The following is a 20,708-nucleotide window of genomic DNA, read 5'->3' as shown; positions in this document are numbered from 1 at the left end:
CCAAGGAAGCCTGTGGGAACTGAGAATCCTAGAATCCTAGAGTTGGAAGGGACGTCTAGAGTCCTCTAGTCCAACTCCCTGCGCAATGCAGGAAACTCACAAACACCTCCCCCTAAATTCACAGGATCTGCATTGAATTTAGGGGGAGGCATTTTGTGAATCTGCTGCTTGCAGCGGGCATTGCCTGTCTCCTTGTATCTTCGTCCTTTCCTTCTTCTCTCTGAGCACCCAACTCACCAGACTGTCCTGTTTTCTGCCCGTGGCTTGCCTTTCCATCTCAGGGACCTCGTGGACGAAGCGAAAGACTACCACCTCATGCCAGAGCGCGGGCCGCACCTCCCGGCTTTCAAGACCCGCCCACGCTGTTGCACCTCCATCGCAGGCCTGATCTACGCCGTCGGAGGGCTCAACTCTGCAGGTATAGAGGCTGAAGACAGCTCCAGCTGGGGTGGGGTGCTGGAGGAGGGAACCATCTCTGGCTGCTAGCCAGGATAGTTCAAGGCAGGGGTGGCCAAACTCGCTTAATGCAAGAGCCACATAGAATAAAGACCAGATGTTTGAGGGCAGGCGGGCAGGAAGGAAAAGAGATGGGAGGGAGAGGTGGAAAGAGAGCAACTTTAACTTTGAATATAGTCTCCAAGCTGGCAGCTGGGGCCTTTGAGAAAGTATGTGTGGAAGAGCCACATGTGGATCCCGAGCCACAGTTTGGCCACCCCTGACTCAAGGGAACCTCCACGTCCAGAGGCAGTAAAGATCTGAATGCCAGTATTAGGAGGCTGCGTCAGGGGAAGGCCCTGGCTTCTGTGTCCCGTTCATTTGGCCCTTCAGGGCAACTAGTAGGCCACTGTCTGAAACACTGTCTGAAACACTGTCTGAAATGTCGGGTTGTCAATCTCCAGAGGGAGGCTGGAGATCTCCTGGAATTCCAGCTGCTCGCCAGATAGGATTGCCAATCCCCAGGTGATTAGAGGCCCTCTGCCCGCTTTAGGGGCATCAGAATGCGGAGGGGGGAGGAGGGAAATGTCTGCTGGGCACTCCATTATTCCCTAAGAAGATTGATTCCCATAGGGTATAATGGAGAATTGATCCGCAGGTCTCTGGGGCTCTGGAGGGGCACCAAATTTGCAGCGTAGCATCCAGTGCCTCTCCCCAAAATAGTCGCCATGTTTCAAAAGGATTGGACCAGGAAGTCCACTTCTATGAGCCCCAAAAGAAGGTGCCCCTATCCTAATTTAAAGAGCACTTTCTGTATCAAAATGGTCAGCTTGTCTGTCATCGCGTGTGGGTAGGGTTGCCAATCCCCAGTTGGGGGCAGGGGATCCCCCGGTCTGAAGGTCATCCCCCTTCTTCACGGTCATCAGAAAGAAGGGGAGGGAATTGTCCGCTGGGAACTGTATTATACTCTATGGAGACCAGTTCCCCTAGGGCAGGGGTCCTCAAACTTTTTAAATAGGGGGCCAGTTCACTGTCCCTCAGACTGTTGGAGGGCTGGACTGCCGTTACTGTACAAGGCCGCGGGCCGTCAGTTCTCCGTCTTCTGCATCTCTCTCCCTTCCCCACACCACACACCCCGGCCTGGGAACTCACCTCACCTCGGTATCACCTCACACTCTGTCTCCGCCGCCTCAGCCCAGTGCCGGAAGTTTGCGTTGCTAACGTGAGTTTAGGTCTAGAGGGACCATTGTTCTGGCTGGACTAGAGGGACCATTGTTCTGATCTAGCAGGGTTGTTCTGATGTTCTTCTCAGGGGAAGGCCTCAGCTTCTATGCCCTGTCGTTGGCCCACTAGAGGAACTGGTTGGCCACTGTGTGACTGAATGATGGACTACGTGGACTATTGGTCTGATCCAGCAGGGCTCTTCTGATGTTCTTATCAGGGGAAGGCCTCAGCCTCTCTGCCCTGTTGTTGACTCTCTAGAGGAACTTGGTGGCCACTATGTGAGACAGGATGCTGGACTAGATTGACCTTATGAGGCTGCCTTATTCTGAATCAGACACTTGGTCCATCAAAGTCAGTATTATCTTCTCAGATCAGACCTTCACTGGTCTGATCCAGCAGGGCTCTTCTGATGTTCTTTTCAGTGGCCTCAGCCTCTGTACCCTATTGTTGACCTCCAGAGGAACTGGTTGGCCACTGTTTGATATGCTGGATCTCTGGTCTGATCCACTAGGGCTCCTCTGACGTTAACTCTGCCCCTGCCGTGGTTGTATGTCAGACACGCATGTAAAGTAATATCTTAGGAGACAGCTGAATTTTAAACTGAGCTGCGGTGAGTTTTCCCACGGACCCCTGGGAAACTGTATTTTAATGCTGACGCTCAAAGCTTTAAGACAGGCAGAGTTGGGGGCGGAATGAGAACCGGAATGGGTTCAGCAGCCTACAGGGGAAATATCACCCCTCCCAAAGCAGCTGTTGAGTGCCTTGGGGGTGAGGTCACATCTGCCGGCTTGAACCGAGAGTTGCTCAAAATCCGTATCTTCACAAGTAGTATTTTTATGGAAGAGAATGTGGAGGGATGGGAGCCAGTCTGGGAAAGATCTCTGGCTGAGACCTCAGAAGCTGCCGTTCGAAACGAATAATATTGAGCCAGCTGGGCCCATGATCTGACTTGGCATCTGCTTTGCTTGTCCTTCAGCTGTCGAGGGCTGGCTTTGAGGATAGCCTTTCAGCGTGTCTAAATTTCCCCCTGCGTGTCCAGAAAACAAATGTTTGCCCTGAATTCTTGGGCCAAAGGCAGGATTAAAAACTGATGGTGGGCGGCAAACCTGAGTATTTATATCCTGCCGTTTGATTTTTCGTGCTGAGAGCAACTTACAAAGTGTAAATTGCATGGGGAAAATCTCCAGGCAAAATGATTCCAGCAGCTGTGAGAATCCCAAACGCACAGTGCAGATCTGAGAAGCGGTGCTAAGAACGTAAGAGAAGCCATGTTGGATCAGGCCAGTGGCCCATCTAGTCCGACACTCTGTGTCACACAGTGACCAAAAACCCAGGGGCCGTCAGGAGGTCCATCAGTGGGGCCAGGACACCAGAAGCCCTCCCACTGTGCCCCCCTCCCCAAGCACCAAGAATACAGAGCATCACTGCCCCAGAAACATAAGGACATAAGAGAAGCCATGTTGGATCAGGCCAGTGGCCCCTCCAGTCCAACACGCTGTGTCACACAGTGGCCAAAAAACCCAAGTGCCATCAGGAGGTCCACTAGTGGGGCTAGAAGCCCTCCCACTGTGCCCCCCCCAAGCATCCAGAATACAGAGCATCACTGCCCCAGAAACATAAGGACATAAGAGAAGCCATGTTGGATCAGGCCAGTGGCCCATCCAATCCAACACACTGTGTCACACAGTGGCCAAAAAACCCAAGTGCCATCAGGAGGTCCACCAGTGGGGCTAGAAGTTCTCCCACTGTGCCCCCCTCAAGCACCAAGAATACAGAGCATCACTGCCCCAGACAGAGTTCCAACAATATGCTGTGGCTAAGAGCCACAGATGGACCTCTGCTCCAGATGTTTATCCAATCTCCTTTTGAAGCTGGCCATGCCTGTAGCCGCCGCCACCTCCTGTGGCAGTGAATTCCACGTGTGAATCACCCTAAACTCTGAGAGCTCTTCTCTGTGCTGGTCACGGAAAATACTCTTCCTCCAAGTCACCTCTGCGTCTTGGCGAGGGCTTTGATCCCACAGGTCCGTTAACAGTGGGCCTTTCCTCTTGCACCAGGGAAAAGCTCCTTCTGCCCGAGGAAGAAGAGCCGCTGTTTGTCTGCAAGATCCAACCCGTCGCCCAGGTGGAGGCGTGACTCTGTTCTCACACCCCAAATTAAACTTCGTTGGTTTTTAAGGTTCCACTGGACTCAAACTTAAGTTCTCACCTCTGTTGGTTAACTCTTTTATCATCTGTACGCTAATCAGCTGCTGTTCACAGGTCTTATCGACCGCTTTTATTTTTTTATTTTAGTATATTTCTATTCCGCCCATTCCCTGTAGGGCTTAGGGCGGAGTGCAGCGTACGATAAAACAACAAAATACAATCAAAGCATTTTAAAAACGTAACTCAACAGCGCTCCGAGAAGTTTACTGTATCACATATTGCGCTACCTGACCGTCTCCCATCATGATATCTCACAGAGATGGCAGATGGTAATCAATTTTTTAGCACAGGTGACAGTGCCGACAGGGGAGGCCAGCCGGATCAAGAATAGACGCCCGCAGCCTCAACTTAAAGCCTGGCGAAACAGCTCTGTTTTACAGGCCCTGCGGAAGGCTAATAAGCCACGTAGGGACCGGATCACTGGAGGAGCTGATTCCACCAGGTTGGGGCCAGGACCGAAAAAGCCCTGCCCCTAGTTGAGGCAAGATGGGTGTCTCTTGGGTCAAGGATGGCCAACAGATGTTGGGAGGCCGAACGTAACGACCTCCCAGGTATATGTGGAAGGCGACAGCCCCACAGGTATGTTTGAAGTAATCCTAGCTATACGTATTGCTCATTTATGCATCTTGACTCTAATTAGCCCTTCGCGGCAACTAAACCGACTCCCCGCCCAAGTCTATGTGAAATGGTTGGAGGAAGTCTTGTTTCAGAATATCATAGCATTGGAAAAAGTCCAGGAAAGGGCAACTAGAATGATTAAAGGTTTGGAACACTTTCCCTATAAAGAAAGGTTAAAACGCTTGGGGCTCTTTAGCTTGGAGAAATGTCGACTGCGGGGTGACACGATAGAGGTTGACAAGATTATACATGGGATGGAGAAAGTAGAGAACGAAGTACTTTTCTCCCTTTCTCACAATACAAGAACTCGTGGGCATTCGATGAAATTGCTGAGCAGTCGGGTTAAAACGGATAAAAGGAGGTACTTCTTCACCCAAAGGGTGATTAACAGGTGGAATTCACTGCCACAGGAGATGGCGGCTACAAGCATAGCCAGCTTTAAGAAGGAATTTGATAAAAATATGGAGCAGAGATCCATCAGTGGCTATTAGCCACAGTGTATATATATATATGTGTGTGTGTGTGTGTGTGTGTGTATCCACACACACACACACATATATATTGGCCACTGTGTGACACAGAGTGTTGGACTGGAGGGGCCACTGGCCTGATCCAACACGGCTTCTCTTATGTTCTTATGTGACACAGAGTGTTGGACTGGAGGGGCCATTGGCCTGATCCAACCGGGCTTCTCTTATGTTCTTATGTGACACAGAGTGTTGGACTGGAGGGGCCATTGGCCTGATCCAACAGGGCTTCTCTTATGTTCTTATGTAACACAGAGTGTTGGACTGGAGGGGCCATTGGCCTGATCCGACAGGGCTTCTCTTATGTTCTTATGTGACACAGAGTGTTGGACTGGAGGGGCCATTGGCCTGATCCAGCAGGGCTTCTCTTATGTTCTTATGTGACACAGAGTGTTGGACTGGATGGGTCATTGGCCTGATCCAGCAGGGCTTCTCTTATGTTCTTATGTGACACAGAGTGTTGGACTGCATGGGCAGTTGGCCTGATCCAACAGGGCTTCTCTTATGTTCTTATGTGACACAGAGTGTTGGACTGCATGGGCCATTGGCCTGATCCAGCAGGGCTTCTCTTATGTTCTTATGTGACACAGAGTGTTGGACTGGATGGGCCATTGGCCTGATCCAGCATGGCTTCTCTTATGTTCAATGTATTTGAAGAAGTGCGCATTCACATAACAGCATAAGAGAAGCTATGTTGGATCAGACCAGTGGCCCATCCAGTCCAAGGAAGGAAGGAAGGAAGGAAAATAGATGGGAGATGAGGGAGGGAGAGGTGGAAAGAAAGCCACTTTAAATGAATTCTCCAAGTTGCCAGCTGACTTGGCTTGGAGGAGTGATTTCAAGAGAGAACTGCCTTCTCCAAGCCGGCTGATGGGGCCGTGGGGGCTTGGAGTGCCACTTGATACGTGTGAAAGAGCCACATGCGGCTCCCAACTTGCAGTTTGGCCACTCCTGGTTTCGATGATTATGGCCGATTGCCTAGATGGTTACAGCCAAAATGACTGGATCAGGGATCCCCAACAAGATCCCTTTGGGCACCACAGGACCCACCAACACCCTTTAATGGTGCCCGTCAAGTGTGTTTAGGAAGTAAGCAAGGCCAGGTAGGGCTTTTGGCCGCTGGAGATTTGATTGGCTGTGCAGATTTCTTTGTCACTTTGGTAGCAGCCGCTGCACAAGGATCTGCACCGCATTGGTGAAGTTAAGCTGTGGCAATCACTTTGCAGCTGGCTCCACCAGCAGCCGTTTTGTGGCGGCCGTTTGTTGCTTGGAATGCCAGAATTCCAAGCGTGCCCACAAGGTCAAACAGGATTGGGACCCCAAGTCCAGAAGATAACGGCCAAATCCCCCTAGATCAGGGGTGTCAAACTTATTTGTTAATAGGGCCGGATCTGACACAAATGGGGCTTTGTGGACCCGGGACCATGAGTGCAAAAAATATACTGCCAGGTCATGTGGATATAAACTTTATAATGGCCCCAGACAGACACAATTAAAGATATTGGTTTTTTTTTTAACTTAAAATACAAACGTGCTTCATACTCTTTCCAGTAGTTTAAGTTGGAAAGGCGGAATTTGGCAGGGCAATTTGAAAAATGAAACATCAAGGGAAAGCACAAGGCTCTGACTCTGGGGAAACAATGAAATGGCATTGTAAGCTTCTCCCTCCCCCCACCAGTCTGCTCAGATTATCCCCCATTCAGCAGAGATAAGATGGTTGAAAGCATGAACCTTTTGTTTTCAAGGACACACAACTCCAGGAAGCATTAGTTTCAGATGGCTTTAGGAATGTTGAATATGTAACCGTCTGCACTCCATTTGAAACCATTGTAAAGCACAGGCAAAGCTGCAAGAAAAACGTGGAATGGATCTTGGAATCCACCCCACGTTTTCCTTGCAACAGTCAGCAAAGAAAGGCGGGAAGAGCTGGGGAACTGAGACTCGGCCTCAGAGCTTCCAAACCTGCTTCAAAGAGCCTTTGAAGCTCCCAAGCTGAAACTGAAAGAACTGAAAGACTCAGCCTCAGAGCTTCAAAAAGCCTGGGAACTGTAAGAGACTCAGCCTGGGAGCTTCAAAGTGTAAGAACCGGAGGGGGAAGAAAAATGCCCCGCATGCCTAATCAAAGCCCAGGGATGTTTGACACCCCTTCCCTAGGTGGTTAAAATTGCCAGTTGTCCACACTAAAGCGGGAGGGGGAGTAAAGAATGGACTATTCCCAAACAGCCAAAATGCCCTTGCCCCGAGGAAGAGTCCAGAGAGCAAATGAGCCTTCTCTCTCTCTTGTAATTTCTTCACGCCTTAAAATGTGAGCAGCGCATTTCTACGCAGGTGACTCGCTGAACGTGGTGGAAGTCTTCGATCCCGTTGCCAACCGCTGGGCCCAGTGCCAGCCCATGACGACAGCCCGGAGCCGCGTGGGAGTGGCCGTGCTGAACGGGCTCTTGTACGCCATCGGGGGATACGATGGGCAGCTGAGGCTGAGCACAGTGGAAGTTTACAGCCCGGAATCGGACTCATGGTCTAAAGTGGGAAGCATGAACAGCAAACGGAGGTGGGTGGCAGATCTTTGCATGTGTGGCCTACAAGAAGGGAACTTTTGAAAGCTTGGGTCAAGCTTATAGAGGTTGGGGAGGGGATCACTTGGGAACAGAATTTTTGTTGTTCGGTCGCACAGTCGAGTCCGGCTCTTTGCGACCCCATGGACCAAGTCACGCCAGGCCCTCCTGTCTTCCACCAGCCTCCGAAGTCTGCTCAAATTGTGAGATTGTGAGCCGCTCTGAGACTCTTTGGAGTGGAGAGCGGGATATAAATCCAATATCTTCTTCTACCTCACAGTGTGTCTGTTGTGGGGAGGAAGGGAAAGGAGATTGTGAGCCGCTCTGAGACTCTTCGGAGTGGAGGGCAGGATATAAATCCAATATCTTCATCTACCTCACAGGGTGTCTGTTGTGGGGGAGGAAGGGAAAGGAGATTGTGAGCTGCTCTGAGACTCTTCGGAGTGGAGGGCGGGATATAAATCCAATATCTTCATCTACCTCACAGGGTGTCTGTTGTGGGGGGGAAGGTAAAGGAGATTGTGAGCCGCTCTGAGACTCTTCGGAGCGGAGGGCGGGATATAAATCCAATATCTTCATCTACCTCACAGGGTGTCTGTTGTGGGGGAGGAAGGCAAAGGAGATTGTGAGCCGCTCTGAGACTCTTCGGCGTGGAGGGCGGGATATAAATCCAATATCATCATCTTCTTGTTTCTTCCTGGCTTGTTTCAGTGCCATGGGAACCGTAGTGCTGGATGGGCAGATCTACGTGTGTGGCGGCTACGATGGCACCTCCTCCCTCAACTCCGTGGAATCCTATTCGCCCGAGACAGACAAGTGAGTCTTTTGAACGTTCCTGTCGCTGCTGCCTCCTCCTCTTTTAGTTGGGTATTTTTTTTTATTTAAAAAAGATTTTACCAATAGGTATAATCAGCGGGGGCGGGGGGACCAAAGGGAGGGGGAGAACAGAAGAAAAAAGGGACGGGGGGAGGAGGGATGAGAACATATAATATATCAAAACAATAAATGTCTTCACTCTCTTTCAGCCCATAAGTGGTGAACTTCCAGATGAGGTAGGGCAGGGGTGGCCAAACTTGCTTAATGTAAGAGGCACATAAAATAACTGTCAGATGTTTGAGAGCCACAAAACAGGAAGGAAGGAAGGCAAATTTAGGGGGGGGAGGGAGAGGTAGAAAGAAATCAGCTTTAACTTCAAATGCATCCTCCAAACCATGGGCCGATTTAAAGACAGAAATGCCTTCTCCAAGTTGGCCAAAAGGGTGGTGGGGACTTCAGGAGCCACACAATATGTATGAAAGAGCCACACGTGGCTCCCGAGCCACAGTTCGGCCACCCCTGAGATAGAAGAATAAAATTTCAACACCTTTAAACTCTTAAGTCGGTTTTCATCTCTTCATATTTAGTTGGGTATTTTGTAAGAGTTGGATAAGAACATAAGAGAAGCCATGTTGGATCAGGCCAATGGCCCATCCAGTCCAACACTCTGTGTCACATAAGAACATAAGAGAAGCCCTGTTGGATCAGGCCAATGGCCCCTCCAGTCCAATACTCTGTGTCACATAAGAACGTAAGAGAAGCCATGTTGGATCAGGCCAGTAGCCCATCCAGTCCAACACTCTGTGTCACATAAGAGAGGCCATGTTGGATCAGGCCAACGGCCCCTCCATTCCCCCCCAAAGCACCAAGATTTTGAGGTTCCCTTCCTCTCCCCTCATAGAGACAGCATCATTTCTGCTTTGAGCCCATTTGTAGGAAAGGGCAGAATATAAGTCAACTGAAGAAATAAATATAAGTCAACTAAATAAATAAAAGAGAGTCTCAGGCAGAAGTCTTTCACGTCACCTACTGGCCAGTCAGTTTAACTGGAGTTGCCGGGGATTGAACCTGGGACCTTCTGTTTGCCAAGCGGAGGCTCTGCCACTGAGCCATTGGGGGAAGTTCCTTTCCACCAGAGGAAAACGCCTCCAGCAGGGGAAGGGATGCCCAGGATCAGGGACAGAGCGTTCCACTTCTGTTGGCCGATCCTCAGCTCCCCTGTGTCGATTCTCTCTTGGAAAGGTGGACGGTGGTGACCCCGATGAGCGCCAATCGCAGCGCGGCAGGCGTCGCTGTCTTTGAAGGGAGGATCTTCGTCTCCGGTGGGCACGACGGGTTGCAGATATTCAATAGCGTGAGTACCCTTCCCCCCCCCCCCCGCTGTGCATCAGCCGCGTGGCCTGAGCCGCCTGCTTTGTCCCTCTGCTAGTTCGTGGGCTCTGAGCGGATTAGAAAAGAAGATGACGGATTCACTCTGAATCTCAGAGCGGCTCACAATCTCCTCTATCTTCCTCCCCCCACAACAGACACCCTGTGAGGTGGGTGGGGCTGAGAGGGCTCTCACAGCAGCTGCCCTTTCAAGGACAACCTCTGCCAGAGCTATGGCTGACCCAAGGCCATGCTAGCAGGTGCAAGTGGAGGAGTGGGGAATCAAACCTGGTTCTCCCAGATAAGAGTCTGCATACTTAACCACTACACCAAACTGGCTCTCAGGAGACAGACACCCTGTGAGGTACATGGGGCTGAGAGAGCTCTCCCAGAAGCTGCTCTTCCAAGGCAGCTCTGCCAGAGCTATGACTGACCCAAGGCCACCCCAGCAGGTGCAAGTGGAGGAGTGGGGAATCAAACCCGGATCTCCCAGATAAGAGTCCACGCACTTAACTATTACACCAAACTGGCTCTCTATTAGAGCTCTGGCGGACCCAAGGGCCATTCCAGCAGGTGCAAGTGGAGGTGTGGGGAATCAAACCCGGTTCTCCCAGATAAGACTCTGCACACTCAACCACAACGCCAAACTAGCTCTCATACGACATGCAGAATACAACATCCAGGTGATGTTATCGTGCCACATAACGCGTGAAAGAAAACAGTCCCCCACCACAGCAGCGGAGGGGCTTAGCAATCCTAGTCTTCTTCTAAGATGAATTGTGTTTCCTAGAACTGAAGGAATTTTAGTTTTTGCCTTTGAACTTTGTGCACCAGCATAAAACCAGTTCCTTTCTTGGATTAGTGCAGGGGTCGGCAACTGTAGCTCTCCAGATGTTTTTTGCCTACAGCTCCCATCAGCCTCAGCAAGCATGGCCTATGGCTGGGGCTGATGGGAGTTGTAGGCAAAAACATCTGGAGAGCTACCGTTGGCCACCCCTGGACTAGTGTGTTGACCACTTACTGGCAATATAGAATGTATCTGCTCTGGTTTTGAGCCAGAATAATCTCCTTTCCCTCTAATCTTATATTTCTACCTTTTTTTAATCTTCAAGCCCACATCAGTGCAGCTTGTTTTTTTGTTTTTTTAAGAACATAAGGGAAGCCATGTTGGATCAGGCCAGTGGCCCATCCAGTCCAACACTCTGTGTCACATAAGAATATAAGAGAAGCCCTGTTGGATCAGGCCAGTGGCCCATCCAGTCCAACACTCTGTGTCACACAGTGGCCAATATATGTGTGTGTATACACACACACACATATATACTGTGGCTAATAGCCACTGATGGGCCTCTGCTCCATATTTTTATCCAATCCCCTCTTGAAGCTGGCTATGCTTGTATTTTCCACCACCTCCTGTGGCAGTGAATTCCACATGTTAATCACCCTTTGGGTGAAGAAGGACCTCCTTTTATCCGTTCTAACCTGACTGCTCAGCAATTTCATCGAATGCCCACGAGTTCTCGTATTGTGAGAAGGGGGAAAAAAGGACTTGTTTCTCTATTTCCTCTATCCCAAGCATAATCTTGTAAACCTCTATCATGTCACCCTGCAGTCGACTTTTCTCCAAGCTAAAGAGCCCCAAGCGTTTTAACCTTTCTTCATAGGGAAAGTGTTCCAAACCTGTAATCATTCTAGTTGCTCTTTTCTGGACTTTTTCCAATGCTGTAATATCCTTTATATATATATACACACTGTGGCTAATAGCCGCTGATGGACCTCTGCTCCATATTTTTATCTAATCCCCTCTTGAAGCTGGCTATGCGTGTAGCCGCCACCTGTGGCAGTGAATTCCACATGTTAATCACACTTTGGGTGAAGAAGGACTTCCTTCTATCCATTCTAACCCGACTGCTCAGCAATTCCATTGAATGCCCACAAGTTCTTGTATTGTGAGAAAGGGAGAAAAGGACTTCTTTCTTTACTTTCTCCATCCCATGCATAATCTTGTAAACCTCTATCATGTCCCCCCGCAGTCCTCAGGTTCTTGGCAGTGTTCATAGCACGTCCTGCCTGGGCTCATTTGCTTTCTGGACTCCTCCTTTCCCGCAGGTGGAATGCTACAACCATCACACGGCTTCGTGGCACTCCGTGGCCAGCATGCTCAACAAGCGCTGTCGACACGGCGCAGCCTCTCTGGGCAGCAAGATGTTCGTCTGCGGGGGCTACGACGGCTCAGGGTTCCTCAGCATCGCCGAGGTCTACAACTCCAAGGCAGAGCAGTGGTGCCTGATCGTGCCCATGAACACCCGCCGGAGCCGCGTCTCCCTTGTAGCAAACTGTGGCTGCCTGTACGCCGTGGGGGGCTATGACGGACAGTCCAACCTGAGCTCGGTAGAAATGTACGACCCCAAGACCAACCGCTGGACGTTGATGGCCCCGATGGTGTCTCACGAGGGGGGAGTCGGGGTGGGCTGTATCCTGACCCTCTGAGGGGGAGGGGGGTCCGCGGGGTAGGCCAACGACTGCCAGGACGGAGAGGCCAGTCTCGGAGGGACAATCTGCGGAGCGAGGCGCCTGCTGCCAAGAGAGGTGCATCCCTACCCAGGTGCTCGGATCATCTCCGTTTTGAAAAATGCACAACCAGCTCCGTCGTCGGAACCGCGTCCCTGTTGAGGCGCCCCAGGCTCTGACTAGCGTGGAGACCAAAACCATGTGACTGAAAGCAGACCACCTCTCTCTTTTTCTCCTGCCCCCCTCCCCCCCCCCCTCCCTTCCTGTGCTATACCAGTTCTCAAGCCTGGCTCCCACTTGGTTTCCTGTCTTTCTGGTTTTCCCCTTCTCTGCCTCAGAGTCCTAGAAGTTATGGCTGGGGGTGCGGGGGATTGTCAGAGGCCACGGCCTCCGGGTGGATTGGGCAGGATCCTCATCTGACTTGCTCATCCCACGATAAAGGAAGGGCCAACTAGGCCAGGAGAGCACCCCATTTCCGTGCCCGGCACACGGGTGCAGGTGTCTCAGTTTCTATCCAGAAAATTTTGGGAAGCATCCTACATACCTAGCTCACAAGGAGTTTCTCCTTATTCGCTGGGGTGGGGCGTGTCTGAAAACCGCAGCATTTGCTGCTGCCCGTGAGCATCAGAGGGCTAGAGACTTATAATCCAGGTGCTGTTTGGACCGCCAGATATGCCACAGGGGCTTCGATTTCCACTTCAAATGCAAGACAGGATGGATGGAGGGGACCCCATAGGCTTTGCCATCTGCTCCCTGGAGGCCAGAGTGGGCGTTTATGCCCCCACGGGGTGCACGCATTACTCCCTGGGAAGCCCTCCCTTCAAAGTCCGGCTCCAGGCCCCCGGTTAATTTGTATGCTCCGAGGCCTCTTAGGGCTGTTCCGCAAGCGTGTTCTGCAGAGTTAGTGACCCAGACCTACCGGATTAGAGTCCAGGAGCAAGATTTTCGGAGTAAAACCGTCCAAGAATCGGTGCTCCCTTCGTCAGGGAAGGTGTCTTCCCTGAAAACTTTGCTGGCCTCTCAGGCACTGGCGGAGTTGAATCGAGCCATCAGCTGCAGACCGGCAGGACCCCCCCCCCCCTCCGGACCTCTTGTTCGGACAGGTCCCTCCAACACACGCCGGGCTCACCGACGAAGGGGCTTCGTCCCGTGTCTGAGAAGCATAACTGCGAAATGTCCCGCCTGCCTGCATTCGAATATGAGCCCATCCAAATCTTTTGGGGGGGGCGGGGGAGGATTGGTCCCTGCTCTTTTGCAGCCCCCTGGCGATCGCTGGGATCCCCCGCCTTCCCCCTGGGATCCCCCACATGTTGTAGTTAAGCAGGAAGTTGGGTTTAAAGAGAGGGTTTGTTTATAACAACCGGAAGAGGCCCCAGCCCGATTTCTGATTTACGGGCAAGGAGGAATTTGGTCGCTTTCTTTTTGCCCTTCGGGTTCTGACCGGTTCTTGGCGAGTTTTGTGCGAAAGGCCCCCTCCCGCGTGTGTTTGAATATCGGCACATCCAAATCATTTGGGGGGAGGGGGGAAGGATTGGTCCCTGCTGTTTTGTGGCCCCCTGGCGATCCCTGGAATCCCCCACACAGTCAGTCGTAGCTCAACAGGAAGCTGGATTTGAAGAGAGGGATTTGTTTAACAACCAGAAAAGAGGCTGCCGTTAGATAGAAACCAGCCCCCAAACCCTGGCTTCTGACTGCAAGCAAGGAGGAAATGGTCGCTTTCTTTTTTTGCCCTTTTGAGTTCTGACCGGTTCTTGATTAGTTTTGTGCTTTTTTCCCTAAACAAGACCGGATCCAGTGGTTTGCGGGTTTCCCAAATGAGTGAGATTGTTTTGACTTTGCCCCGGAAGGAAAGACGGTTGCTTGTCTTCAGCTGCCAGGGCATCGAGGAGGAGGGCATCGAGGAGGAGGGTCTCCGGGAGAGGTGCCAGCAAGCAGGGCCAGATGACACACGCCCTTTGTTTCATCTGCACAAAACAGCCTTTGGCAGATGCACAGTCCATTTTTGCAGAGAAATAGCCACCACACGGTGGTATCGCAGTGTTCCTTTTAAAAAACCAAAAGCGCTCTGTGCCGTCATGTCGTTACAGAATCGTAGGCTTCTGTTACAGTCTCTACCTTCCCTGCTCTGATCAGCAGCTTTCAGTCCACCTGTAGAAAAGCCCGTTCTGTGGCCGGTCCATAAAGCAGAAAGTGGCAGATTCTTCCTTTTGTAGCAGGAGCTCCTTTGCCACACCCCCTCGATGCAGCCAATCCACCAAGAGCTTACAGGGCTCTCAGCACCAGGTCTGTTGTAAGCTCTCGAAGGATTGGCTACATCACCGGGGGTGTGTGGCCTGATATGCAAAGGAGTTCCTGCTACAAAAGAAAGCCCTGGCGACGCCAACATCCTGTACGTGCATTCATTCTCTTTCTCTTAAAAAAAAATCGCTAAAGTTTTAACAGGCAATGGAATGCTATCTTTAACTTTTTTTCTTGTCTTGCATTGAACACTCCCACCCACCTGGATCTGTTGAGCGTTCCTGTCCTGTTCAAACTTGGGGTTCAGAGCTGGGGAGTTCTTTGTCCCTCCTGCCCCCAGTCCCTATCAGTTTAAAGTGAAAAGGGTTAAATCGAACTCGAGACCCCGCCCGCGCACTGCAGCCTTCCTGTAGCTGCCGGCACACACTTTGCGGCAGGCGCTTGTCTCGTCCGTTTAATCCGCAAGGCTCGCCTCTTTTCACATTGCCAAACAGCTCCCGCTAACCGAAAAAGAGATTCTCGGGTCTTGTCGGAGAGAGTAACTCCACTGCAGCCAGCTTCGTAAAACCTGGCAAATATCTCATGACTGGGCAGAGCTGTCTGTCTTGAAATCCCCTCGTTGTCTTAATCTTTCAGCCGGTATTACTGCCGGTTCCTCAAGGTGCGGGCGTGGGAGAAGGCGGCCTTTGGTCAACTAGTCTACAAACCGAAAGGAGGCAGCTTTGCTTCGGAGGTAGCTGTTACTCCCCCGGAGAGGTTGCAGGACGATGGGGCAGGCATACATCTCTAAGCACATGGGGGAGAAGTACTGGGGAGCCCTATGTGCTGGGAAACCTCCCCCCAAAGATCATGCCCTTTGTGGGGCTTAGGAGATTCTGAAGTACCCGCTGGGTTGTTTGCCAAGTACCACACAGCATTAACACCTAATTAGAGTAGGTAGTTGGTTTCTCATTTTCCTTCACCGTTTTAAACAGATAACAAGCCCCCGCCATAACCTAGAATCCCGTTTTTCGGCTTCCCAAAGGCCAGTTCTGTCACACTCCGGTTCTTGGCCGTAGCCGTGTTTGGCAAGGGCTACACAGTGCGCTTCAGTACCTGTCCGCTGTTTTCCTTCGATGCGCTCTTCATTTATGAGCAGCAGTGCAGATTTTTGAAACCAAAGAGGGCCAGGGTCCGGAATCGAAACCCGGTTTCTGACGCCTCCGCGTGGAGGCCGTCTGTCCGCATTAGTGTGAAATTGCTTCGAGCAGGCCTGCTTCTGGGGGACTCATTGTAACTGCTCAGCAGAGGAGGAGACTTGGGTTTCTCCCTATCCAACTTGAAAAGGATCTTTTCTCAGCGCGCCTGAGTTTGGTTTTTGGCCCTCTCTTTTTGTGGAGGGGGCTGTTATCCCGCATTGCCTGCCCTGCCCGACCTTTTCTCCCTGAGCTGACTCTTTAGTCAAAACCCCTCCCCGGTGTCGTATCCGGATTCTGTAGAGGAACAGGGCTGCATCGTCCAACACTAGTTCTTCCATAACCACTGGCAAATAAACGTTCGAGTCTTGTCGCGTTCATGTCGCAGCGGCCGTGGGGACGCCTCTTTAGGGCGCAGCTTTCGGGGCTGGAGCACCGCCCTTGTTTGAATTTGCCACGGTGCGCAAATGCCTCTCGTCCGCAGTGGGGGCGACTGCCTCGAATATAGACTCGGAGCAGTTTTTGCAGTGGAGCGAGAGCATTTGCACACCCGGACTCCCGTTGCAGAGTCTCAGTAATGGGTTCGATCCCATCCTCAGCGCTGCCATAGGTTTTCCGTGCGTCAGGTGTATATATGTGGATGTCTATAGATATGTATTATGTATACATTATATATATATATTGAGGAGCTGTGTGTAAAGTCGATGTGTAGCGTGGGCATATCTGGATGGTAAACGTGCTTGGTTTGTGCGCACACGTCTCTCGCCGACCAGTGTCTGTAAAACTTCAAGCCAGCCAATACATGCTCCCGGGTACAAACTCATGCTGACATTTCTGCGCTACTAAAAGTACTTGTAAGCAACAGACTTGAAAACGCACCAGCCCTCGAGGTCTGGACAAAAGCAGTGCAGAGTTTTTCAGGCAGGAAAAACAAATAAAAGCAAGTTGTTGATTTTTTTTTTCTCTCCCTGGGAACGTGGCTGATTCTGTGAGGGATTTGAAGAAGACGACAACGACTGCAGATTTATACTCCATCCTTCTCTCTAAATCAGAGACTCAGAGCAGCTGACAATCTCCTATATCTTCTCCCCCCACAACAGACACCCTGCGAGGTGGGTGGGGCTGAGAGGGCTCTCCGCCCTTTCAAGGACAACCTCTGCTAGAGCTCTGGCTGACCCAAGGCCATTCCAGCAGGTGCAAGTGGAGGAGTGGGGAATCAAACCCTGTTCTCCCAGATAAGAGCCCACACAACCACTAGAAGAAGACAAGTGCAGATGTATACCCCGCCCTTCTCTCTGAATCAGAGACTCAGAGCAGCTTACAATCTCCTATATCTTCTCTCCCCCACAACAGACTCCCTGAGAGGTGAGTGGGCTGAAAGGGCTCTCCCAGCAGCTGTCCTTTCAAGGACAACCTCTGCAAGAGCTATGGCTGACCCAAGGCCATTCCAGCAGCTGCAAGTGAAGGAGTGGGGAATCAAACCCGGTTCTCCCAGATAAGAGTCCACACACTTAACCACTACACCCAACTGGCTATTAGAGCTCTGGCTGACCCAAGGCCATTCCAGCAGTGCAAGTGGAGGAGTGGGTAATCAAACCCGGTTCTCCCAGATAAGAGTCCGCGCACTTAACCACTACACCCAACTGGCTCTCTATTAGAGCTATGGCTGACCCAAGGCCATTCCAGCTGCTGCAAGTGGAGGAGTGGGGAATCAAACCTGGTTCTCCCAGATAAGAGTCTGCACACTTAACCACTACACCCAACTGGCTCTCTATTAGAGCTATGGCTGACCCAAGGCCATTCCAGTAGCTGCAAGTGAAGGAGTGGGGAATCAAACCCGGTTCTCCCAGATAAGAGTCCGCACACTTAACCACTACACCCAACTGGATCTCTATTAGAGCTATGGCTGACCCAAGGCCATTCCAGCAGCTGCAAGTGGAGGAGTGGGGAATCAAACCCGGTTCTCCCAGATAAGAGTCCGCGCACTTAACCACTACACCAAACTGGCTCTCCATTAGAGCTATGGCTGACCCAAGGCCATTCCAGCAGCTGCAAGTGGAGGAGTGGGGAATCAAACCCGGTTCTCGCAGATAAGAGTCCGCACACTTAACCACTACACCAAACTGGCTCTCTATTAGAGCTGTGGCTGACCCAAGGCCATTCCAGCTGCTGCAAGTGGAGGAGTGGGGAATCAAACCTGGTTCTCCCAGATAAGAGTCTGCACACTTAACCACTACACCCAACTGGCTCTCTATTAGAGCTATGGCTGACCCAAGGCCATTCCAGCAGCTGCAAGTGGAGGAGTGGGGAATCAAATACAGTTCTCCCAGATAAGAGTCCGCACACTTAACCACTACACCCAACTGGCTCTCTATTAGAGCTCTGGCTGACCCAAGGCCATTCCAGCAGCTGCAAGTGGAGGAGTTGGGAATCAAACACAGTTCTCCCAGATAACAGTCCGCACACTTAACCACTACACCAAACTGGCTCTCTATTAGAGCTATGGCTGACCCAAGGCCATTCCAGCATCTGAAAGTGGAGGAGTGGGGAATCAAACCCGGTTCTCCCAGATAAGAGTCCGCGCACTTAACCACTACACCAAACTGGCTCTCTATTAGAGCTATGGCTGACCCAAGGCCATTCCAGCAGGTGCAAGTGGAGGAGTGGGGAATCAAACCTGGTTCTCCCAGATAAGAGTCCGCACACTTAACCACTACACCAAACTGGCTCTTCAAGGTAAGCAGTGAACCGATGAGGTGTTGGGTCTTCTACTGGGACAGGCAGGTTTTGGCCACTGACAAAGGAGGCCTCTCGGGGTGACTGCAAAATCACTTTCAGCTGCTTTCTACTGAGCCAAACTCTGACCTGCATGGCCCGGGCTAGGCCAGTCTCATCATGTCTCAGAAGCTAAGTGGGGCCGGTCATGCTTAGTATTTGGATGGGAGGCCACCGAAGAAGTCCAGGGTTGTTATGCAGAGGCCGGCAACAGCAAACCAACTCTGTGCGACTTCTGCTCTGACCTGGATGGTCATACGAACGCAAGAGAAGCCATGTTGGATCAGGCCAATGACCCATCCAGTCCAACACACTGTCATATAGCGGCCAAAAAAGCCAGGTGCCATCAGGAGGTCCATCAGTGGGGCCAGAACACTCGAAGCCCTCCTACTGTGCCCCCCCCACATGCACCAAGAATACAGAGCATCACTGCCCCAGACAGTTCCAACAATATGCTGTGGCTAATAGCCACTGATGAGCCTCTGCTCCATATTTTTTATCTAACCCCCTCTTGAAGCTGGCTATGCTTGTAGCTGCCACCACCTCCTGTGGCAGTGAATTCCACGTGTTAATCACCCTTTGGGTGAAGAAGGAATTCCTTTTATCCGTTCTAACCTGACTGCTCGGCAATTTCATTGAATGTCCATGAGTTCTCGTATTGTGAGAAAGGGAGAGGCTGGCCTGACGTATCTCGGAAGCTAAGTAGGGTCAGACCAGGTTAGGATTTGTACGGAAGTCCAAGGTTGCTATGCAGAGGCAATCAACGGCAAACCACCTCCATGCGATTGTCCTCTCCGTTCCCTGGCTCCACCCTCCCATCTCCAGGAATTCCTCAACCTGGATTTGGAAAACCTACTTAGAGAGCAACAAGATTTTTCAAGGATGAAGATTTCAAAGCTCCTTTCTTCAGCGTTGACTGTCAAAAGCTCATGCCCTGAATATGTTTGAGCCCAGTGGGACCTCTAAGGCCAACCAAGTTTTGTTTGGGGTATAAAATTTGTGTGCATGCCCACTTCAGATATAGGGTGTTTTTACACTGGCAGTTTGTGACTCTCTGTCACTGCATTGGAAACTCACCTTTTACATTTCCTAACGTTCTCACGTTTTGCATCGCTGCCGCCCGAAGCATCTACATTTGTTTCGGTGAGATGTGTTCCGGAGTTGCTGCTGCAGCGTTTTTCTCCACACTAGTTTTGATCTGGTCTTTTCCTCTACAGGCGTTTCAAACTTGTAGAAGTTTTTGTGCGTTTTAAAAGACTCCTCCAAAAGCCACCACAAGGTGCAGTAATCTGCATGAGAACTGGCAGCGCTTGAAATTTTGACGTATCATTGCTTGCCTCATCTAGTAATTTAAATTTGTACTGTTTTTGCAGTGTTGACACCATTTCCAAGCAATCGTATACATTTAGCTAAGCACTGGTATTCCGGCTGCCCGCTTGAAATTTTTACATATCATTACTTGCCTCATCTAGTAATTTAAATTTGTATTGTTTTTGCAGTGCTGACACGATTTCCAAGCAATCGTATGCATTTAACTAAGCACTGGTATTCCGGCTGCCCGCTTGAAATTTTTACGTATCGTCACTTGCCTCATCTAGTAATTTAAATTTGTATTGTTTTTGCAGTGTTGACACAACTTCCAAGCAATCGTATACATTTAACTAAGCGCTGGTAGTCCGGCTGCCCGCTTGAAATTTTGACGTATCATTGCTTGCCTCATCTAGTAAGTTAAATTTGTATTGTTTTTGCAGTGTTGACACGATTTCCAAGCAATCGTATACATTTAACTAAGCACTGGTATCCCAGCTGCCCTCTGATCAGAGACACCCCCCCCCCAAAAAAAATTGAAACGCTTAAATGTAAAAGGGTAATAATTAAAGCAGAACAGTGACAGGCGATTTGAAGACTCTCAAACTCTGGATCAAACGGAATGTAAAAACACCCATCGTGAAAACTAAAATCTTTTCAATCTGAAAGGCGCTACTGGACTTCAATCAAGCTGTTTTGCTGCAGACCGACACAGCTACTCCCGGGAAGAATTTTTCTGGCCGTTATTTTAGTTAAGGCTTTGCTTTAGTTGCCCTGTTTATCCAGCTGGAAAAACATCCCTTTCAAGAAGACTTGGATTAGGAACATAAGGGAATTTTTCTCTCTTTCCCTCTGAGCAGCTTGTGTCTGCCCGAATGGAAACTGAAAGCTGTACATCTGGGGCAAGCTTTGTGGCCTGCTCCAAGCTGGATTCGTGTTTTTTTTCCCCCT

General features: G+C 50.7%; 1 protein-coding gene across 2 annotated transcripts in view; it reads left to right on the top strand.

The window, feature by feature from the left end:
* Positions 1-12,240, top strand: part of KLHL18 (kelch like family member 18) — a 62,478-nt gene extending 50,238 nt beyond the window's left edge. Inside the window, exons 6-10 of one of the 2 annotated variants that reach the window (XM_060248100.1) lie at positions 282-418; positions 7,340-7,562; positions 8,278-8,382; positions 9,625-9,736; positions 11,860-12,240. In XM_060248100.1, the coding sequence (XP_060104083.1) occupies positions 282-418; positions 7,340-7,562; positions 8,278-8,382; positions 9,625-9,736; positions 11,860-12,240 (958 nt within the window). Of the gene's footprint in view, positions 1-281; positions 419-7,324; positions 7,563-8,277; positions 8,383-9,624; positions 9,737-11,859 lie in introns of both variants that reach the window. The other variant, XM_060248099.1, reaches the window with a different exon arrangement.
* Positions 12,241-20,708: the final 8,468 nt, after the last annotated feature.

The sequence above is a fragment of the Heteronotia binoei genome, chromosome 10, assembly GCF_032191835.1.
Source record: "Heteronotia binoei isolate CCM8104 ecotype False Entrance Well chromosome 10, APGP_CSIRO_Hbin_v1, whole genome shotgun sequence".
NCBI classification, from domain to species: Eukaryota; Metazoa; Chordata; class Lepidosauria; order Squamata; family Gekkonidae; genus Heteronotia; species Heteronotia binoei.
Note: the sequence above shows the minus strand (reverse complement) of the source record. Positions and strands in the feature narration are given on the sequence as shown.